At 42.9% G+C, this 22,968-nt stretch overlaps 1 protein-coding gene across 1 annotated transcript in view; it reads left to right on the forward strand.

Moving 5' to 3' along the window:
• The window catches only part of PREP (prolyl endopeptidase), a 132,144-nt gene that overhangs the window by 93,331 nt on the left and 15,845 nt on the right, over nucleotides 1-22,968 (forward strand). The window contains 2 exon segments of the mRNA NM_174772.1: nucleotides 21,026-21,162; nucleotides 22,200-22,294. Of these exon segments, the coding sequence (NP_777197.1) occupies nucleotides 21,026-21,162; nucleotides 22,200-22,294 (232 nt within the window).

Genomic DNA, 22,968 nt, shown 5'->3' on the forward strand with positions numbered 1-22,968 from the left:
GTCAAGAAGCTTGTTAGTGATTATCAGAGTGATTATTGAGGCAACGGTTACAAAGGGGCTCAGTCAGCCTCAGAGATGTCCCTGATTCTGGACTCCGCCTCTGTGGCCCTGGGGACAGGACTCAACAGAGCCTTGTATAGTTTTCATGGCAGTGAATTAAGGACCAGGGAGAAGGTATGAGAGGAGAGGAAATGCAGAACCATGTGTATATGGTCTTGAGAAGTCCAGTGGCTTGAGGTGGTGGTCAGTGACATGTTATTAAGGTGGGAGAAACCAGACTATTCTGGTGTGTCGATGGGTTGGCTCCAGTAGGAAGGGAACCACCAAAGGAGCCGAGTTCTTGAGGAGGTGAGGTGATCCCAAGCCCTGGTGGGGGACTGGCCTTCCCAGAAGGAGAGAGGTTTCCTCTGTTCCACCAGGAGGCAAGGATGAGAGCGCATGTGTGAGAGTGCCTGGGGGCTTTAGAATGGCGACTCCCAGTACCAGCTCCCCACTTTCCTTCTGTGAGACCCCCTTAGGCCCCAAATTCCGCATCTTCTCACCTTTTTCTTTTTTTCTAAACAATTTTTGAGTTTCAACTCAAAAAAGTAGTTTTAAAATTTTGAAAAATGTGCATTTTTTATATATTCAGTTTAGGAGTGGGAAGACTCACATACCGTGTGTTAGGATTTTCTACCAATGACGAATGTATTCCTTCCTAATTGCTCCTTTCTCTATCAACAGGGATAGGCTAGACCATTGCAGGGAACAGGGCCCTCCAGAATCTCAGGAAATCTCCTGCTGTCAACTGACAGCCTGGGCTCCCTGCAGACCCTGCCTGGAGAGCCTCCCCACCCAAAGCATGGCTGTCCCTGTGGCACAGAGGGGACGTGTATCACACACATGCTGGGCCATGCTGTAATGGCCAGATTGCTTTTGTCTACAAGTGTTACCTCCCACTCCAGCCACAGACTGTTGGCCAGCACCATGTCCTGAGGACAGACCAACCTCAGAGTGGCAGACAGCCAAGGCTACCTTCTGTGTGCTGTGAGGAGAAAGAATAGAGCAGGGGACTCATCCTGCAGAGGACACCACACTTTCCTCCCCAGCGAGGGCAGAGCAGGCCTCCATGCATCCCGCCTCATCCTTTGACTACACACCTAACGTGCTATCAACTAGAAATCCATTCTGTTATTTTTAAGTTTTCCTTTTTCCCAAATATTTTCTTCAGAAATCCAAACAACTCTGGAAAACCTAGTGATTGGTCACCTTTTTTTCCTCTAAGGACCTTTACTGTTTTCTCTGCTGGACTCAAAATTGTAGGAGAGATTGTATCCTGAGCACACTGTTTTATTATTTTAAGATTTTAAAAATGTGGACCATTTTTAAAGTCTTTATTGAATTTGTTACAATATTGCTTCTGTTTTCTATTTTGGCTTTTTGGCTCCCTGACCAGGGATCAAACCCACCCCCCTTGCATTGGAAGGTGAAGTGCTAACCATTGAACTGCCCAGAGAAGTTCCACACTGTTTTTAAAGTAATGTTTATTTTCCTACTTTACTTAATAAAGAACATATAGAACTTCCAGTCCAAGCTTCTCCATGGCCTGAGCTGCTGGTAACTGCAGTCCGAGCTGTGCAGCCTTATCTCACTAGTCTCTGCTTCGCATCGGGCCTCTCACAATTCTGCCTGTAGCTCCTGGGTCTCCATTGCTCCTCTGTGGACTCATTTATATCCAGGAACTTGGGTTGGGCCCACAGTTCTCGGATGCCAGGGTCTTTGAGAGGAGGGCAGGATGACGCTGGGCCCAGGCAGGGAAGCAGCCAGGGGCTGGCGGCAACTCGTGACCCCCTCAGTTGCCTTGCAGTGTCACCAGGCACTGGCCTGTCCTCTTTCTCCTTAATTTTTCATTCCATTCACTCCAGCCCTTCTTTGCCCCCTGCCTTTTTGTCCTAACCTCAGGCCTCTTCCTTCTCCCTGCCCACCCACCCCGAGAGCTGGAGCCCCTCCGTGGCTGTTCTCTCCACAGCGGCCACTGGGCTGGCCAGTGGCAGGGGGCATCTGTGGGAGACGAAACTCTGCTGGATTGCCCCTAACATGGCACCTTTCATCAGTGGGAGAATGCAAGTGTGATCTAGCCAGAGTCTTCCCTTGAGGTGAACATGTTACCCAACAGGATTGAGTGTTCGGGGTGGTATCAGCTTGGCTGAATGACTGATGCTATTACTGGTATCACTTTGAGCAGAATTCCTGGCTGGGGTCAGTGTGAGCAGGCAGGGCAGCCAGTGCTGCAATCAGTGGTCAAGAAAGGTGACTCTTTGCTATTGTTACACAGGTTAACATAGTTTCTTATTAAATATGTCCCTTATGATTATAATGCCCACAGACCCCCACGGCACGGCCTCTGCTCTCTCCTCTTCGTCCGCTCAGATGCTGTCAGAGCAGCCCCTCGCTTGGCTTGTGTGTGTATGCATTCCCATCCCGGCCCCCAACGCTCCTCCCCTCCCCAGTCCCTCATTCAGCCTCACAGAACTGATGAGAGACCCCATCCACCTCCATCCCATGTAAGACAGCGGCTCTCCTTCTCCTGGTCCCAGGTCTGGCCTGTTCCTTCTCCACTGCACTGCCCCCCAGCTGACGTGATCTTTTCATCTGTTCCTGTGTTCATTTCTCTTAAGAAAGTGGTTTTCCCCACTGCTGTGTCCACAGAGCCCAGAGTAGATACATATAAATACTTGACAAATGAATGAGAGAGGCCACGATAGATGAAGCAGTGTTCAGTTATCTAGTTATCACGGCCAGAAACCTACACAATTGGAACATTTCCTTTGTGTAAAGTTTCTGTGTTGGACCGTCCTGCTCTCCTCTCCTATGATAATTGGTTCTCTCCATTCAGAACCAATAAATAATGTCAGAAAATGAATATTTACTACCATTTGTACTGCTGTGAAATTTTCTGCCTGAGCTAATCTTTAAGAATATTTCGGGTCATAGTCTGCGACAAAGCAGGAAATATCACTGCCTCTCCCTCTTAGAGCATCAAAGTAAATTTTTCTTTATATTTTCCTAGCACACATTTATTGTGTTGTTGTTGCCTGCTTACAAATGTCTGTGAATCTTTTAGACAAGTTGGGCAATAAAGAAAGCAATTCCACCAACGTGTAAATTCACTTGACCCATTCCTTGTTGTTTTATGAGGGTTTGTGATTACTTTGGATTTCTTTTTAATTACCTTTCCAGATTTTGGAAGCTAAATTTTCTTTAAGTGGTTTTGGCTCTTTTAGCTTGTTTTCTGAAGCAGCCTCTTATTTCATGCATTCAGTTTACCTTTCCTTTTTCACTTCTCAGCATTTTTATTGACTCGTGTATGTGGTTTCTATAAGGTCTTTCCATCCTGTGTTAGTCTATGCGAGGTCCGAGAAGACCCTGTGCCTCAGAGAAAAGCCGAAGGATGCTTAAGACAATTTTACTAATGCTGACTTAAATAAAACAGAATTTTCTAGTGAAGAATTGTAGTGAACATCTAGGAGTGATTAAGTGAATAGTTTGCTTCAGTAAATAAAAATAATTGTTCCCCAAACATTTATTAAGCAACTATCATGTATCTGGCAGTGCTGGGAATATAAGGAAAGACAGTTTACTAGAGAAACGGGGATGTATTCAAAGAGTTTTAGTAGTCTGATTTCAGTTGATTGCAGGTGCTGTGGCAGCCCAGAGGGGGAGCATTGAAACTGTTCCTGGGAAGAAGGCTTCCTGGAAAGGAACTGTGGGCAGAGGAGAAGGGTGCTGGAGGGAGGAGAGCTCATCCACAGCACAGGTGTCTTCAGCACCACAGCTGGAGCCCAGACACACGAGATGAGCCTGGAAAAAGAGATGGGCCCAAACCCTTCAGGGTCTGGTGTGCACCCACATGGGTGAGGTTTTTATCCTGGGGAGCCTTTCACAGGGCCTGTGCCAGATGTACATGGGGCATCTGCCAGCTGCTCAGAGAATTAGTGTCAGGAGTCAGGCAGAGGCACAAGGGCCAGCGTGGGGTGGTGGATGAACCCATGGACTCAGCTTGAGCACCCCAGCAGTGTGCCTAGAAGGGACAAGAGGAGCAAAGTTTCAAGGGCGCTTTAAGGTTTATCGGACAGGAGGTGGGGGAGGTAGGGAAGAGGAGCCAGGAAAGCTTGCATCACGGTGGAAAAGTTCCCAAGAAAACGATGTGGTCTTGTAGGAAAGCAGAGTGGCCATGGGTTGGGCAGTGTCGGGATGGCCTGTGAGCATCTGGTGGTGAGAGCAGGCAGCCGCAGTCAGGTAGCAGTGGCCCGGAGAGGCTGTGAGTGGAGCCTGTAAGCGCCGCGGCTTCCAGAGGAGTGAGGGGTCTCTGAAGAGTTTTGGGCTTTGTGTGTTAATTACTAGGCAGTAGAGACATTACACAGAGCTCACTAAATTTTTACACTCGGCAGGCAGGCTTCATAACCAACTTTTCTGCACACACAGCCCTGATGCTTCGTAACCATCAAATGTTCCCCATCCAGCATCCTACCTGGCATCTGCCATCAGTACAACATGATGTTCTTTTCTAGATCTTCCATGAATATGATTCAGTTATCCATCTTAAGCTTTCCTTTTTGTTAGACTTCGATTTTCATGGCCTTGATAATGGGTGATAATGAAAAGGTGTATGTGTGTTTGTGTGTGTTATCAAAGGTATATCATTTCCACATTTTACAATGAATAGACAAGATCATTCTTCCATGGTAGTGCTGGGGTATATAAGGTAGTGAGAAGCATTTCATAGCCATCAAGAAAAAAAAAAAATTATAGACAGTTTCACTGATACAGATTTTTGCTACTGTTGTGCTGCACAGATACAAAACAGTTCATACGGCCACGTTTAGAACCGAAAGCAAAGAAGAATTGGTGCTTGTCTCTTCACAGTAGGATTTCTGAACTTTGTGATTTGCCTTCGTTTTTCTTCCTTCCTCGTTTCTGGCCCCTGGTGAGAGTAGCTGTTTGTCATGCTCCTCTAAACCTCTGATCTGTTCCTTCTAATTGACCGTCTCTTTACAGCCCGCCCAGGCCAGCGCGAGTCTACTGCTGACCCCACACGTCCCAGTGGGGGAGTGAAATGCACTGTGCTCTGAGCTTCCTAATGATTGTTTTTTAGGCAACACGAAATCATCCATGATGGTTTGTTTGTTTGTTTTTTGCCTCTTACTCACCTGAGGGGCCTGTTTTGGTGATCTACATTTGTATTGTCTGAGAGACTCGAGGAAGAAGTAGATCAGAGTGTAATAGCAGTATTGGATGTATCCAACAGAAACTTGCATAAATGTCTTTGTGCTCGTGGATTTTACTTCCAAATTCACCTTTTCAGTATTCCGGTCATTCATTTTTCTGCAACAGAATTATTTTGTGTGCATTTGTTCTTCACAGTGTTGTGCTGTATCTCAGTTTCTCCCGGGATGTACAAATGAAAAATGATAATTGGGCTGTTGTGCCAGCTTCCTGGTTCTGGGGCTTCTGCCAACGCTGGCCTTGATTGAGGACCACCCTTGGCTTTGTGCAGGTTATTCCATCCCCCACCCCACATCCACCCCTGCCTCTGCAAACTGCTTGACTGCAAAAACAACACTCCCTTTTCTCCTCTTTAACATCTATCTCTCTTTAATATTAATAGTTCACACTTTTAAGGATGCATAACTGCCAGCCACAAATTGTTAAGCAATGCAGTTCTTTTCTGCTCTATTACTGAACAGTCTGGTGGGAGTTTGCCTTTTCAACATTGGTTATTAATTTTATTTTTCTAGTGCAATAAAATAAATAAGTGGTCTGCTGTAGGTGTGAGTTAATGAGGATTTGAAATGGATTTCAAGCATTCTTATTGAGTGCTTATGATGCAGGTGCGATCTCATGAGTCAATTACCAGAACCAAACAGTTCAAGAGCCATAAAGCTCACCCACCATGGCATTACTAAATTAATAGATTAACAGCTACAAATAGGAAAATGTCAGATGTTAAATATTTTTCATCAGTAATCAGTTGGAAGTTTGGGGTCCCTTATCTATGCTTATACAGTCTCTAAAGTACCTCAGCCAGAGTTAATTTCTGTTTTATTACTTCTCAGCTTATAAGCATTTTAATGCCAGATTGCTATTTGTTTGTTTTTTAAATTTGTATTCAATTTATTTAAAAGCAAAACAAAATAGTTCACCCATTTCTCCCACCCCCCACCTCTGGCAACCACCAGTCTGTTCTCTGAAGCTGTGAGCTTAATTTTTGTTTTCTTAGATCTCTTTGATAACAGATCATATGGTATTTGTCTTTCTCTGTATGAGTTATTTCACTTAGCATACTGTCCTCAAGGTCCATACATGTTGTGGCAAGATTCATTCCTTTTTATAGTTGAATCATATTCCCCCTGTGTGTGTATGTGTGTGTGTGTGTGTATCTCACAATTTCTTTGTTCATTTATCTGTTGATGGACACTTAGGCTGTTTCCATATCTTGGCATAGGGGTACATATATCTTTTTAAATTAGTATTTTCACTTTCTTCAGATAAATACTCAGAAGTGGAATTGCTACATGATATGGTAGTTCTATTTTTAATTTTTTGAGGAACTTCCATATCATTTTCCATAATGGTTGCACCAGTTTATATTTCTACCAACAGTACACAAGAGTTCCCTTTCTCCACATCCTTGCCAACACTTGTTATTTCTTGTGTTTTTGATAATAGCCATTCTAACAAGTAAAGTGATAAAGTGTTGAGCATCTTTTCACGTACCTGTTGGCCATCTGTATGTCTTCTTTGAAACAAAAAAAATGTCTATCCAGATCTTCTTCCCATTTTTTAATTGGATTATTTGGGTTTTGCTATTGAGTTGTATGAGTTTTTTACATATTTTGGAGAGTAGCCCCTTATCAGATACATGATTTACAGTTATTTTCCCTCATTCAGTAGGTTGCTTTTCCCTTTGTTGAAGGTTCCCTTTGCTGTGCAGAAGCTTTTGGGCTTGATGTAGTCCCACTTACTTATTTTCACTTCTGTTCCTTTTGCTTTTGGTGTCATATTAAAAAAAATCGTCATCAAGAGTCATGTCAAGAAACTTACATCTATGTTTTCTTCTGGAAGCTTTATGGCTTCAGGTATGATGGTCAAGTGTTTATTTTGAATTAATTCTGGTTTAGAGTGTAAGATAGTAGTCCATTTTCATTTTCTTCTGCATGTGGCTGTCCAGTGTTCCCAAACCATTTATTGAAGAGACTGTCCTTTATTGTATATTCTTGGCTCCTTTGTTATAAATTAGTTGACTATATGAGCATGAATTTATTTCTGCGTTCTCTGTTCTGTTACAATGATCTATGTGTATTTTTAGGCCAGTTCCATACTGTTTTGATTACTATAGCTATATAATATAGTTTGAGATCTGGACATATGATTGCCTCCAGCTTTGTTCTTTCTCAAGATTGCTTTAGCTGTTTAGGTCTTTTGTAGCTCCATACAAATTTTGGATTTTTTTTTTTCCATTTCTGTGAAAAAAATACCATTGGGTTTTTTTTTTTTTTTTTTTTAATAGGATTGCATTGAATCTGTATACTGCTTTGGGAAATATAGATATTTTAACAATATTCTTTCAATTCATAGACATAGAATGTCTTTCCATTTGTGTGTTCTTAATTTCTGTTTCTCACAGTTCATTATTAGTGTAAAGAAACATAACAGATTTTTGTGTACTGGTTTTATATCATGCCACTTTACTGTACTTCTGAATTAGTTCTAACAGTGTTTTGGTGGCGTCTTTAGGGGGTTTGTATATACGATATAGTGTCATCTGCAAACAGTGACAGTTTTACTTCTTCCTTTCCAATATGGATACTTCTTTTTCTTGCCTAATTGCTCTGGCTAGGACTTCCAATATTATGGTGAATAATAGTGCCAAGAATGGGTATCCTTGTCTTGATCCTGACCTTAGAGCTTTCAGCTTTTTCCTATTGAGTATGATGTTAGCTGCGGGCTTGTTGTATATATAGCTTTTATTATGTTGAGGTTTGTTCCCTCTATACCTGCTTTGTTGAGAGTTTTTATTATAAATAAATACTGATTTTTTTCAAATGCTTTTTCTTTATAAGATTTTTATCGTTCATTTTGTTAATCACACGGACTGATTTGTGAGTAGTGAATCATCCTTGCATCCCTAGAATAAATTCCACTGGATTGTGATATATGGTCTGTTCAGTATATTGTTGATCTCAGTTTGCTAATATCTTTTAATGAACTGGCACTTAAAATACTTTTTCTTGTATTTTATTGAAGCATAGAGTCCAGTGTGAGCATTCACTTGTGCATTTATCCAGCCTTTGTTTCAAAGAGCCTACTGTACTCTGGGCACAGATGTTAGGTATAGATGTAAACTGGTGCACAGCCTCAGAAGGGAGATGCATGAGGGCACAGTCGTTGTGCCCTTTGAGGATTCAGGAGGAGCTGTTGCGGAAGGGTCAGAGGATTTGCTAATTCCTTGTTTAGAGTAGCTAGGAGCATGGAGTCTGTAGTCAGACAGCCCTGGTTCAAATCCCGATTCCATCACTTATGAGATATATGACTTAGACTAGTTACTTCTCTGTGACTTCCCTAAAAAATGTCAGTATTCATGATACAGACTTAATGTCTGAATTAAAATCAGGAAATATTTATAAAGTCCTTAGAGTAGTGCTTGGTACATGGGGAAACATTATATATAAGTGTTTTAAACAAATCAAGTAAAATATATAATGTATATTTTGACCAAAGTAAAGACTAAAGAAAAGTATTGTGAAAAGTATAGAAACTGGCAAGCATTTTAATATTTGTTCTTAAATGTATGGAAAGTTTAGTTTATAGTTAGCTTGTATAGGACTTTACTTATTACTAGGTTCTATCTTCAGAAACTTGAACATCTATCCCCTGCATTTTCAGCTATTTTGACTTTCTCAGGTAGAGAAGTTTCTAAATGAAATGATCTGCCATATGTGCTGTTGTCTTTTCTCATTATTGGACATACCCAACAAAGGTTGAACCTTCATGAGATGTAGCTTTGGGGATGCCTGCATTGGGTAGGAGTGTGGATGGGGGTAAAACAAGGGAATTCCTAAGAGCCAATGATTTTTTTTTTTAAGTCATACTTTAGTCCATATGAGCTTCCCTGGTGGCTCAGATGGTAAAGCGTCTGCCTACAATGTGGGAGACCCGGGTTTGATCTCTGGGTTGGGAAGATCTCCTGGAGAAGGAAATGGCAATGCACTCCAGTATTCTTGGCTGGAGAATCCCAAGGACAGAGGAGCCTGGTGGGCTACAGTCCATGCTTGGGGTCGCAAAGAGTTGGACACAACTGAGCGACTTCACTTTCACTTTCACTTAGTCCATGGATGTGACATTGAGGGCAGGGGTCTGGAGAAATGGCAGTTTCTTTGGAGAAGATAGCTGGAAATGATTCACAAAGGTTGAAAGGAGAAAGTAGACAGTTTCAGTTGCTGGTCTCAAACGTGGGCTCCATTTTGTAGACAGTGGTGAGTCATTGCATGTTTTCAGTAGGGGAGTGACCTGGATTAAGAGGAGTATTAGTTTTGATCTTGAGGAGATTAATATGGGAACAGGTATCCAAAGACTGGAAACAGGAGTCCTGTTGAGAGACAAGGCCGCCACATGGATAGGCAGGGATAGGTGAGATGATGTGTGAGAGGCACCCAAGATGACTTTGAACCTCTGAAACCGAGGCAGGCTGGCAGGATCAGAGTGTTTAATATGCAGTTCTAGCTCATTTAGTCATTCAACAAATGCTTATTGAACATACCTACTGCAGTGCTTGTAAGCCCCCGAGGATGACTGATCATGCTGCTTTCATGAAGAATGAAACAAACACATATGCCTCCTGCATGCAGCCTAAAGACCATTGTGGTGAGCCTCATTATAGGGCACTGTATGCATTCTGTGAGAGGACTGTGGGAACAATGCCGGTTAGAAAAACAGAAGCTGCTTTCTCTGAACCATTCAGTTAGAAGGTCCTTCACCGTCAGACGTTTTATGAAAATGTTTGTGTGTTTGCCCTGACCACAAGGAGATCAGGGCAGTGGAACTGAAGGTAGGTTTTATGTTCTGCAAACAAGTCATAGCTCCTGTCTTTTTACCTTAAAATACCTGACTACGTCTAAACTGGGGCTCCCCAGGTGGCTCAATGTAAAGAATCCACCTGCCAGCGCTGGAGATGCAGGTTTGATCCCCTGGAGTAGGAAATGGCAACCCACCCCAGTATTCGTGCCTAGGAAATCCCATGGGCAGAGGAACCTGGCAGGCTGCAGTCCATGGGGTCACGAAGAGTCGGACACACCTGAGCACACATGCACTTACCTCTAAACGGTAAGCACTCATCAAAGTGACATGTTCCACTCGTGACTCCACTGCTGTCTGTCTGTCCTCAGGTTTAGAACCTTCCACTTTCTATTTCACTTCTTGCTGCAGTTTGAGACTGGGAATAGGTCTCTTGCTCCAAGGAATAGGTGGCCAAGCCTTTGAGAGCTGGTATGTTTCTGCAGAAATCATGTGTGTAGCACTTAGCAAGAAATGTCCCCAAAATTATAATAGATCTTTAAATAGAACGATTTTGCGATCACTGAGGTGCTCTATGGAAGGTTTTAAAATCTCCAGTGTCATAAAAATGTCCACCCATCCTTTGGAAAGCAGAGTAAAGAAATGTGGAATAAACACTTCCCCTAATATTTCCTGCCCGAAGGTGATTCAGATTCCTCCCCACTCCTCCAAAGTTAAAAGTCTGGAGAAGAGATAGGATTACATGCTTCGAATGTCAGGTTAGTATTTTTAACCCGAGCCCAGCACAGAAATGTGCAGCACCTTCCGAAGTCCTTTGTATACTTGCTTTACAAGCTAGTCCAGGCAGAGAGGTTGCCTTCTGCCCAGTTCTTTGAGTGTGTCTTGCTTCCTGTCCGTGTTGAGCGTGGAATTTCTGAGCAGCTCTGCTGCTCATCACATGTATTTGCCACACTTAGCACAGGCACACAAGTGGCCTCTGTCAAGTCTGATGAAAAGGGAAGCTCAGCACCCTTTTATGAACATTCTCCTTTCAACCTGTCAGGCTCTAAAATTAGATAGGAGTTGCTATCACCAGACGTTCTTCTCTGTGGAGGGCTTGCCCTTTACAGTTTTCCTTCATCTTCTGTGGATGAGCACATTCCACTACCAGTGATAATGAGCGTCCTGGTGTTTGGCTCACAGAGCACCGAGTCTGCACCAGGTTCACTGTGGGGGTGAAGATTGTGTGGGGAACTTAAATGGCTGCACATGTTCGAATATGTTAGTAAAACTGATCTACTGTATTATCTCCAGAAAAGTAATCATTTCAGCACAGAGAGCTGATCTTTTCATTCTCTTGAAGAACAGTAATGTTCCCTTCATTTGTTATGTTCACTTGCTCCTCCTTTTCCTTTAAAGGAAGATGTTTCTATTTATCTATTATATGAAACAAGATCCATGTGTGAAGGCACCTGTGGTCCAGGGTAAAACCACCTTCTATCTGGCAATGCCTCTGCCCAGTCACTCTGACAGTAGAGATGGGTCATTTCTGACATTTCCTCTCTTTTCCTCAAGAGTTTTTTAATTTAAAAGATTCAGCTCAAGATCTGTGAGCTCTCTGTTAAACAATCATTCCCTAGAATAATGGGTTTTAATATGCAAAATTAGAAGCTGCTTTAAATTGATTACTTAGCAGTAGGGTTTTCTTATGGTTCTCTCAAGCATTGTTTCCTTTCTGAAGTGAATTTGCCTTTTACTATTGAAACTGAGTTTTTTAGTAGACATAGTGAGATTTATATTATTGTGTAAATAATCTGTCCTCAAGGTTGTACACTGATGATTGTTTTGAGAAGGATCATCTTTCCAAGCAGACTTATTCTGCTTAAAACAGACATAATAAACAATAACCCCTATAACTGGAATAAGGCTTTTGACATGCTTCAGTGAGTCTCTTTTTCAAGAGGGTAACAAAAACAAAAAAGCAATAGAAAGCACAATACCTTTGCCAGAATATTTGTCCCTTGGATTCCCTGCTGCTGCTGCTAAGTCACTTTAGTCATGTCCGACTCTATGCTACCCCAGAGATGGCAGCCCACCAGGCTCCCCTGTCCCTGGGATTCTCCAGGCAAGAACACTGGAGTGGGTTGCCATTTCCTTCTCCAATGCATGAAAGTGAAAAGTGAAAGTGAAGTCGCTCAGTTGTGTCCGACTCCTAGTGACCCATGGACTGCAGCCTACCAGGCTCCTCCATCCATGGGATTTTCCAGGCAAGAGTACTGGAGTGGGGTGCCATTGCCTTCTCCATTGGATTCCCTAGAGTCTAGTAATCATTGTCCTGGGGGTGGGAAGAATCTATGACAAAGTTTCTAATAGTTGCAAAATTGGGGGTAATTACTTACAATGAAGTAATAGCTTGAAGTGAATTACTTTGTAACAGAGTAGAAGAAACTCTGGACCAGGGACTTGGTGGTAATTTTATATAAACTGGCAGTGTTACCTTGGCTGGTACTTTATGGATCTTGGGTTTGTCCTTTGTAAAATAAGATAGGGTGTCCCACTAGATGAGGTCCCAGAATGACAGTCTCTCCTTGTATCTGAAACAGTTTGAATCCCCAGAATTTGGGGTGATCACCTTGATCACCCAGGGCTGAGAAAAAGCTGACACCAACTTTCTTTCCCAGGCAGCACAGTGTTGTGACTACTTGAAAATACCCATCTCTGTCCTCTATCAAGAAATAGCTTGGACTTCCCAGAGAATGTGATTCCTTATTGCTCGGTTGTGCACATGTTCTTGGTTTCAAATGTAGACTAACACCATTATGTTGCTGTGAGAGTCTCCAAAATGAAGTATATAAATTTTAAAGGAGAGGAACTCAGAATTTAGGAAGGAAGCTTTCTAAAGTCAGTGTCTGATCAATCTTTGGTCGGCTTACTAATGTCTAGAACTAACTGTGGCTTTAAACTGCTGTCATGATGTTTCTTTTTCATCTGTGGGGTCCCTGATGAAGGTTGTGTATCAAAATGCCTAGTCCCTCTTAGTGGTCTCATGGGTGCTTCCAAAGACATTCTTAGATTCTTCAGTGGTGCTAGTGTCTATAAAGGTGGACAGGTGTGCCAGGGGAAAGACCCTGGTGCTAACGTTGGTGTCACAGGCTCCTGGTTGAACTGGATCTGTCGCATGAACCATTTGCTCTGCTGCTGACGGGAACCGGGAAGACCCATCACGTGATGAGCTGTGGGCCCTGGATGACAGACAGACCTTTTCTGTTACTCAAGTGGATGTCTGCTGGATCCTCTGTGAGCACTTTGTTGTCCTATCCGTTAAGGGTTCCTTTATGGCTTTGGCATTCCATCAAAGGGCTGTGCCCACAGTGGACAAAAAGAATGGATGTGGGTTGTCAGCTTGCTCTCATTTGGTTACAGTTATGAGGGGAAAAAGTAAGTCTCTTTGCTTTTTAGCTTGAACCTGGGTGGTGTTGCAGCAATAAACTACCGAAAATAGCCTATGGGTTCAAGCTTCAGCAGTTGCCTCCTCATCAAGCGCTAATGGCTTTTGTAGCACATAAATATATAAAGTGCAGTATGGTCGTTGTATGTTACTAATAGTAGTTCGAGGTTTGTACTGCTCCTACCATAGCTTCACTGTAGCTAGTGAGAGGAGCCAGGAATACCAGGTGGGTTTGAGGCTAGTGTGGCAGAGGTTCTGAGCAGGGTCACCATGGCGAGGAGGGACCTGAGAAGAGAAAGGACTGAGTGCCTGCCTGGGTGTGGGGTTCTTGGTACAAGATTGTGATTCTGAGAGCTGGCAGTCGGGTGGCTGAGGAGACGGTGAATGAAGAGACGGCTGCTCCCAGCTGAAATGAGAGAGCCCTGAAGAGGTACCTGAACAAGCTACACCTAGAGCACGTGGCCTCGGAGACGTAGACAGGCCGAGGCCACGTGAGGTCTCAGCCCTCAGCGGGGCGCACCCTGAGGGCCTTTCTGATCACGGGGACCTGCAGATGGGGAGGTGGAGGTCCCTAGCACAGCAGTTTACTGGAGCTCTCTGAGATGGCACGTGGGGGGTTTGCAGAGAGAAAAGAACACCACATATAGAAAAGTGCAAAACAGCAGCATTTGGCAGCAGGAAGAAGAGCTAGTAATGGATCAGTTAGAAAGGTTGAAAAAGAATTAGATACTCCACACAGGAAGCCAAAGAAGTAGTTGCCAGATAGGAGTCAAAACGGATAAGGCCTGGGAAGATCCCAATTTGAACATGGCATTTCTAAACAATGGGAAAAAGAACTACTCTTTATTAAATGGTGTATAATAGTTGACTATTTGGGGAAAAGTAGTTAGATACCAGACTATATGTAAAAACAAACTTCATTTGGATTATAACTATAAATGTAAAAAATTCACAATGAAAATATAGTTGGGATGATGGAGTCCTATCTATACATGTGCTATCTGTCTATATTCAAGATACCACAAAGAAACTTTAAAAACCAGCTATAGAGTGAGAGGAAATACAAACAAAATATATGGCAGGAAAAAAGGTAAATACCCTTAATGTAAGAAGAGTGTCTGTTAATTGATCAGAAAAGAAAGCACACTAAAAGGGTAGGCATACTTTGTTCTCTGAGGAAGAGATATAAAATGACCAATAAACAGACGAAAATGTTTGCTAACTTAAAAACTGAATCTTAAAACAATGATAGGATAATGTTTGCCTACTAGGCCAACAAAAATTAAAATCCATCTTAACATCAACTACTAATAAGAAATTGACACTGTCATTAGGAGCTTAAGCTGACACACCAGCTTTAGAGAATTAGTTGCCAGAATCTATTGAGTTTTTTAAAATTGGAATATAGTTGATTTACAATGTTGTGTTTCTTCCTGCTGTATGGCACAATGAATCAGTTATACATATACATGCAGCCACTCTTTGGGTCATATAAGTCATTACATAGTATTAAGTAGAAGCAGAGTAGGTCCTTATTAGTTATCTATTTTATATATAGTGTATGTATATGTCAGTCCCAGTCTCCCAAGTTATCCCTTCGCCCTTTTTCCCTCTGGTAATCAGAAGATTGTTTTCCACATCTATAACTACTTCTAATCTGTAAATGAGTCTATTTGTCTCTCTCTTTTTTTTTTTTTAGATTCCACATATAAGCAGCATCATACAATATTTGTCTTTCTCTGACTTACTTCACTCAGTATGACAGTCTCTGCTGCTGCTACTGCTGCTGCTGCTGCAGCTTCATTCAGTATGACAGTCTCTAGGGTCATCCATGTTGCTGCAAATGGCTTTTCATTCTGTTTTATGGCTGAGTAGTATTCCGTTGTGTTTATGTACCATGTCTTCTTTATTCATTCCTCTTTCGATGGACATTTTGGTTATTTTCATGTTTCGCTATTGGAAATAGTGGTGCAGTGAACATTGGAGTGCACCTTCTTTTTGAATTCTCGTTTTCTCCAGACAGATGCCCAGGAGTGGGATTGCTGGATCATATGGTAGTTCTGTTTTTAGTTTCTTAGGAAACCTCCATACTGTTCTCCATGGTGACTGTACCAATTTACATTCCCACCATCAGTGCAGGAGGTTCCCTTTCTCTATACCCTCTCTAGCATTCATTGTTTATAGATTTTGTTGACATGGCCATTCTGACTGCTGTGAGGCAATACCTTATTGTAGTTTTCATTTGCATTTCTCTAGTAATTCATGATGTTGAGCATCTTTTCATGTGCTTTTTCAGCCATCTGTATGGCACAGACCACCCGTGGGGGTCTTACTCTGTTCTCCCTGCCACTGACCAGTTGCTGCTCTCTCCTCCAAAGCTCCCTGTGTGTCCCAGCTGGTCTCCCCGCTGGTGAGGAGGCTTCTCTGAGTGTGGGAACCTCTCCTCTCCTCCAGTTCCCCATCCAGGGGTGCAGGGTCTGTCTCACTCCCTTTTTTTCTTTCTTTCATCCTACCTGGTTGTGCAGGAATTTTTCTTGTCCTTTTAGCTATCTGAGGTCCTCTGCTAGTGTTCAGCAGGTGCTCTGTGAGAACTGTCTCATTTGTAGATGTATTCTTGATGTACTTTTGGGAGAGGCGAACCCCACAGCTTCGTATTCTGCCACCTTGACTCTAATTTCTCTGTTAAATTTTTTAATGCATGTACACTTTGATCTAGCAATCTCATGTCTAAGAATATATCCTACAGAAGTCATAATATGAGTATATAATCCCTTTTATGTAAAAGGGATTTATTCCATCATTGCTAACAACAGAAAAAAAAATAGTCTGAATAGCTTTTAGTGAGCAAAATGGTTAAATAAGCTTGTTAAATGGTTGAATACAATGAAGTTTTTTTTTAGTGAAGTTTTAAGTCTATCTTATAAGGAAATGGCAGCCCAGTCCAGTACTCTTGCCTGGAGAATCCCATGGACGGAGGAGCCTGGTAGGCTGCATTCCATGGGGTCGCGAAGAGTCAGACACGACTGAAGCAACTTAGTAGTAGTAGTAGTATCTTAAAGCAGAGACATTACTTTGCCAACAAAGGTTCGTCTAGTCAAGGCTATGGTTTTTCCTGTGGTCATGTATGGATGCTTTTGAACTGTGGTGTTGGAGAAGACTCTTGAGAGTCCCTTGGACTGCAAGGAGATCAGCCCTGGGATTTCTTTGGAAGGAATGATGCTAAAGCTGAAACTCCAGTACTTTGGCCACCTCATGTGAAGAGTTGACTCATTGGAAAAGACTCTGATGCTGGGAGGGATTGGGGGCAAGAGGAGAAGGGGACGACAGAGGATGAGATGGCTGGATGGCATCACTGACTCGATGGACATGAGTCTCAGTGAACTCGGGGCGTTGGTGATGGACAGGGAGGCCTGGCGTGCTGCGATTCATGGGGTCGCAAAGAGTGGGACACGAGTGAGCGACTGATCTGATCTGATCTTAACCTGGAAATAATTCCATAATATATAGCTGACTAGGAAGAATCAGAATAAGTTTTATCCCAACATTCACCTGATTTTATTATGTACCACCATTTAATAATAACCTGTGTATGTGAATATGTGTAAATAGATACGTCTCTATAAGCATGTGAAAACGTTCAGAAGGATCTACACCACTAGGGTGGAGGTACGGATGGAGAGGCAAAGGCAGAAACATTCACTGATGCCCTTTGAAAGGGCAGTGGTGGGGACAGTCCTGAAGGAGGCAGGCAGGTATGAGCTGTGGGTGTAGGTTACCATGGATATATTTGATCCAGAAAGAAGCAGGAGATAGAAATTTAGCTTGGGGGGCAGACAGGGTGGTGCAAAAGACTTGGGGCTTTGTTGTTGTTTTATAGGACAGAAGAAATTTGAATTTGTTTGTATGCCAAGGAAAAGGAGACAATACAAAAAGAAAAATTTGTGGTGATCAGAAAAGTGCAGTAGTAGTGAACTCTTCTGGGGTTCAGAGGGTGCATGAAGGTGGCAGAAGGTTTTTCAAGAATTCCAGCAGATGACTCCCATGAAGACAGGCAAAGCCAGATCCAAAGAGCAGCAGATGCAAATGGGTGGTGCTTGGAATGGAGGAAAATGGAAAACACTGGAAACAGCTACTCTGGAATTGATTAGAAAAAAGTGTAAGAAAGACATTTGGGAACGATATAGCAAGGACAAGTCAAGAAAAAAACACAAGTAATTCATTTATGTGGAAAGAAAAAAAGGCATAAGGTCAGAGCCCATGAGTTCAACTATTATTAATCTGTAATTAAGTGAATTGGCACTTCCTGAGTGCCCAGCAGCCCAGAGGAGGAAAAGGAACCCAGTTGGTTAGGTTAGAATTAGAGGATTTCAGGCATTAGTGATACTTTAAGGGTGACAAGGGTCACCCTAAGGGTCACAAGCTGGGCAAGAAAACCCAAGGCAGGCTGACAGAGCCAGAGAGATATAAGGGACTAAATGTTGTAATGAAAGTTTTTTTGTTTTTTTTTAATTGAAGGATAATTGCTTTACAGAATATGGTTGTTTTCTGTCAAACCTCAACATGAATCAGCCACAGGTATGGGTATATATATATAGCCCCTCCCTTTTGAACCTCCTTCCCATCTCCCTCCCCTTCCCACCCCTCTAGGTTGATATAGAGCCCCTGTTTGAGTTTCGTAATGAAAGTTTTTTTTAAAAGGAAAGAAAAAAGGCAGATACCTCAGGAGTAAGGAAGAGAAGGTAGAACAAGAACAAGTTGCAGTCACGGGGGAAATGAGTTCCTTTCAGAAGCGCTCCAGGTTCTCAGGGCCAAGGGATGGGTGTTTGCAGTACCTGTCGACTTGACTCTGGAGATGTTAAGTCCATGACAGAAGGAATTAACCAGGTCATATTCATCTGTATGTCTCAGCACAGTGCTGGGCACATAATGGACATGCAGCAGGTATTTGAAAGAACAAGTGGATAGGGTGTGGTGGCAGCAGAGATCAAGCCTATAAGGCATCCAGGCAGGACAGGCGCACCAGTCACTGAAAGAAAATCACTAGTCACTAAAGAAAATCACAGGGGAACTGGGCCAAGAGAAGTAGAGTCTCAGATTGAATTGTCAAGGACTGTGGGAAAATACCTCGTTGTGGTTGATGTAACTGAGGAGGCTAGAGGGGATGATACAAGTCAACAGCGTGACTAGTTTTTTGAGCCTAGATCCACCTGCATCAGGAGAGCCAGCAGATGTGCTAAATCTGCAGATTTGGGCATCCACCCCACACCGTGGGGTCTGAATTCCTGGGAATGATGCCTAGGAAACAGCATTTTTAACATGTTTATGCCAGATGCTTGAGTGATTGAAGTCGCTCAGTCGTGTCCAAGTCTTTGCGACCCCATGAACTGTAGCCTACCAGGATCCTCCATCCATGGGATTTTCCAAGCAAGAATACTGGAGTGGGTTGCCATTTCCTTCTCCAGGGGATCTTCCCGACTCAGGGATCAAACCTGGGTCTCCCACATTGTAAGCAGACACTCTACCATCTGAGCCACCAGATGCTTAGGTCTAACCGATAAAGTTCAGGAACCACGAGTGTAGATTCTGAGGTGGCGCTTTTTGATTGGGCCGGGTTTGGAAAGAACAAGGAAATGAGGAGCTTCTCCTCATTACTGAGCAGATCTACAAAGAAAATACCCACAAAGCCTCTGAAAGAAAAGTTTTGAATGAAGTGGCTTCAGGAGGAATCACTTGCCATTCCATAGATGGAAATGGCATAAAATACTGCTCTGTGTCTATATAGAGAAATTTGAAAAAACCTGTATACATATATATTAAGTGTGTATGTTCCAGTCTGAACTAACCTTCTTTAAGGAGTTGTCTTGAAGATGATATTGTTGTAACCATCCTCGCAGTGCTCTTTCACTTTGGGACAGTGTTTACAATGTTGTTATTTTAACATGTGAACCATAGCAGCTTAAAGCTTGGGTATATTCTTTGCAGCTACAGGCATAAGGGAGCCTTTGTGCTTTGGATTGTGTTCCTTTGTCCTGGAAACAGATGGAAACAGACCAGTTCAGGCACTGGAAATCCTCCTGCAGGTGGTAGCAAAGAGGAGGGTCTGAGAGCTTAGTGGGGACAGAGGTGCACCAGTCCAGCTGACTGGTGCGGAGGGGCCGCGGCCTGAAGAGAGCTCAGTTGGACCAAAGAGGGAATAGGTGCGGGGCTGGGGTTGGAGGGTAGGTGGGAAGTTGGGAGGCAGCTGTATTCGTTAAAGTAGAATCACGTGAGACCGTTCGCTCCCCGATGCGGCTGCCTCTGTGCTTAGTTTACTCCTGATCGAGGGCCCTGTGTGTTAGAGCCTTACCCCAGTCCATCCCTTGTTCCTCTGCCGCTGCATTTACTTGTCCTGCCCACACAGGTACTTTCTATTAGGGGCTGCTGACTGGCACTCAGTAACTTTACATAAGACTCTGTCCTGTTGAATGATTTTGAACTCTGCAGTGTTTTCTCCATGATTCCTTAATGACCAAATTTACGTATTCTCTCAGTATTTCTCTCCAAAGTCGGAAGCAAATGCTTGTTATACTATTTCTTGGCAGGTTCTAAACAAACAACCAGACTTGCAAGCATTAATTGTGAGCCTGTAGTGCCTTTCTCCAAATCTGCCTCGACTTCCCCCTCTCCCCTGCCCACCCCTCACTCTTTGGCACCTTTCTACAGTAGAACCGCTACCTTAAAAAGCTTTGGATAGACTATGGCTCCAAGCTACAGTGACTGCAGACATATGTGTCTTTGTGTCTTACTGTTTGAATAGCATTTCACGTTCTCTTGCTAACCTTTTTCTCTTATTCCTTTTACCCAAAATGTAATGAATCTAGAAACGTTAACTGAACTTGCCTGAGTATGTCCAGATTCAAGGTTTGATGAGCCTTCATTATCAATACTGGAGAAAGTGTCATTGTTTAATCAAAACAATAGGATTTCTGTGTTGTTCCTCATCTACTCTATAAAGCTCACACGCATTTTGTTGTTGCTAACATTTATTTAGTAGTTGAACATAGAAAAATGAAGAAGAGTTGAGTGTCTTAACATTTAAAGAGGAGGTTGAATATAAACTGTCTCTCCTAGAGAAATTGTCTTCCTCAATTGGACTGTTTGGCAGAAGAGCCAAATCTGACTTTCCAGCGCTAGGGGGATGCTCACGAGCAGAGAACTGAATGCCTCTTCTCTTAGTTGGGCCTCGTGGAGACCCTAAGAGGTGGGCATGACAGCCACATTTTAGGGATAAAGAAATAAGGCTGAGAACAGACAACTTGCCTGGGGTCACCTAGCTTTTGATAGTGAATAAGAATTCAAAGTCAAGTCTGCCTGAGTTCACTGCTCCACACTGTCTCCATAAAAACTGAAATAGATTTGTCATCACCTAGCCCTTTAGTGGTACTGGATTTTCACTGTGCCACTCTGCGTCTTAAAGAATTTACTACCTACTTTTCCCATGTAAAAGTATTCAAGTGCTTACTCAGGAATGTGAAATCTAACTACTCTGCTTTCTTTTTGTTCTAGATTTTCTACCCTAGCAAGGATGGTACAAAGATTCCAATGTTCATTGTGCATAAAAAGGGCATAAAATTGGATGGTTCTCACCCTGCTTTCCTATACGGCTACGGTGGCTTCAACATATCTATCACTCCCAACTACAGGTAAGCGTGGCACCTCTGTGTATCTGATCTTCTGCAAACAGTAGGAGAAGCCAGAGGCTGGTCTAGACTGTGTCTGCACCTGAACCCCCTTCCCTTGGTCTTTGTTCATTGTGTGTATTTATTAGGCCTGTTCTGTGTTGGGAGTTGAGATGAGTGAGGAAGTGTACTTACACGTTTTCTTTTCTGAGCCAGTGGATATGCTGGTAGTTTCAGCAGAGACCATCCAAGGTGTAGGAAAAATGTTGAAGGAAAGACCACGTGAGTGTCTGGTCTGATCACCTACCTCAGCTCTCCTTCCTGTGATCTTCAGCATCCAGAAAGTTAGCACCCAGACCATCCAGAGCCTCTGGCTGCTGAAGCCTGTCATTTCCCCAGTTACTGAAAGAAAGAATGATAAATTTCAGAAATAGTTTCAAAGAAAAACTAATTTCAGTTACAGCAAGCAGAGAAATAACCTCAGTACTAATACAGTTAGGGTCAGTGGAAAGAGAAGGAGAAAAACATAAAATCTAAATTTTGTAAAGAAGCTTTGTGCTATAGTTTCTTCTGTTTGTTTCTAGAAAACATCCTCCAGCCCTGGGCACTCCATTCTTATTTTCTGGTCTGTGTCCTTGATCTCTTCTCTCTCTCACATGCCTAGTTTAACATGTAAATCTCTGAGAAACCCGTGTAAAATTCATACTTCAGAAAGAGCTTTCTTTTTTCCAACTTAATTTGGAGAAAGATACTGGAAAAAATGGTGTAGCAGGAGCGAGTACTGGGTGCTCACACGAGGGCTGTGTCAGGTGGCTTGGCAGCGTTTTGTTTGCCAAGACAGTTGTTCAAAGCGAGGTATACTGAATGCTCATGAAAATGTCTGAGCTTTGCAGTTAATCAGTCAGAAGTTTTACATGACTTAAGTGAAATATGTACACACTGGGCTCCCGTTCAGATGATACCACGTGTGGAGTGTCTTCAGGGTTGCGTGTGTGGTGGAGGCAGCCAGTGCGATCCTCGCCGGGCACTTCGTGGCAGTTAACCCTTTTACCGTCTCGCAGTGTGTCCAGGCTCATCTTCGTGAGACACATGGGTGGTGTCCTTGCAGTGGCCAACATCAGAGGAGGTGGCGAATACGGAGAGACGTGGCATAAAGGTGAGGCGTGTTCTCTGCAGAAACGCAAATATGGCGCAGTCTGAGCTGAGGGGTTAGGAGCAGAAGAGACAAGACAGATGAAAAATAAGGATGCTTCCAGACACACTGCTGGCAGTACCCCCCCTTTCTAAATTGAAACTGTAGTTTCAGTGTCTGTTTAAATTAACAGCTCAGGCTTTTCACATTTTCCTTTGCAGTCTATTTTAATGAAGTACATATTTTTCAGAAGCATCCCCTTCATACCATAATCAATTTTTTTAGCAATATATGGGGTACATTTTTATCTATCACTGTCAGAAGTGAGTCTGGGGGATAACTTTTGGTATTTATTGTGTCCTCTGTTAGCCAGATAATGCTAAACAGTGAAAGCCATGCTCTCTTAAAACAGACTGCAAAACCAGGTTATTTTCTCTTAAGAGAAAAGATCTCTCTAAAATAGAGCTTTCCTAGTCCGTTTGGGCATCTTTTGCTTGTTTTCTCCAAGTTCCCAACACTGCTAACAGATAGCATCCCCCCTAGCATCACTGCTGGGACTCTATCATGTGCAGTTTTTATTAAACTCAACTCAGCGCAGTTGTTAATTCTTTTCTGGTTTTAATGACTCAGTCTCTGGCCTCCTGAAGCATGTATTCTAGTTGCTTGAGGAAATTAAAAACATTATGGCAGTCTTTATT

The sequence above is a fragment of the Bos taurus genome, chromosome 9, assembly GCF_002263795.3.
Source record: "Bos taurus isolate L1 Dominette 01449 registration number 42190680 breed Hereford chromosome 9, ARS-UCD2.0, whole genome shotgun sequence".
NCBI classification, from domain to species: domain Eukaryota; kingdom Metazoa; phylum Chordata; class Mammalia; order Artiodactyla; family Bovidae; genus Bos; species Bos taurus.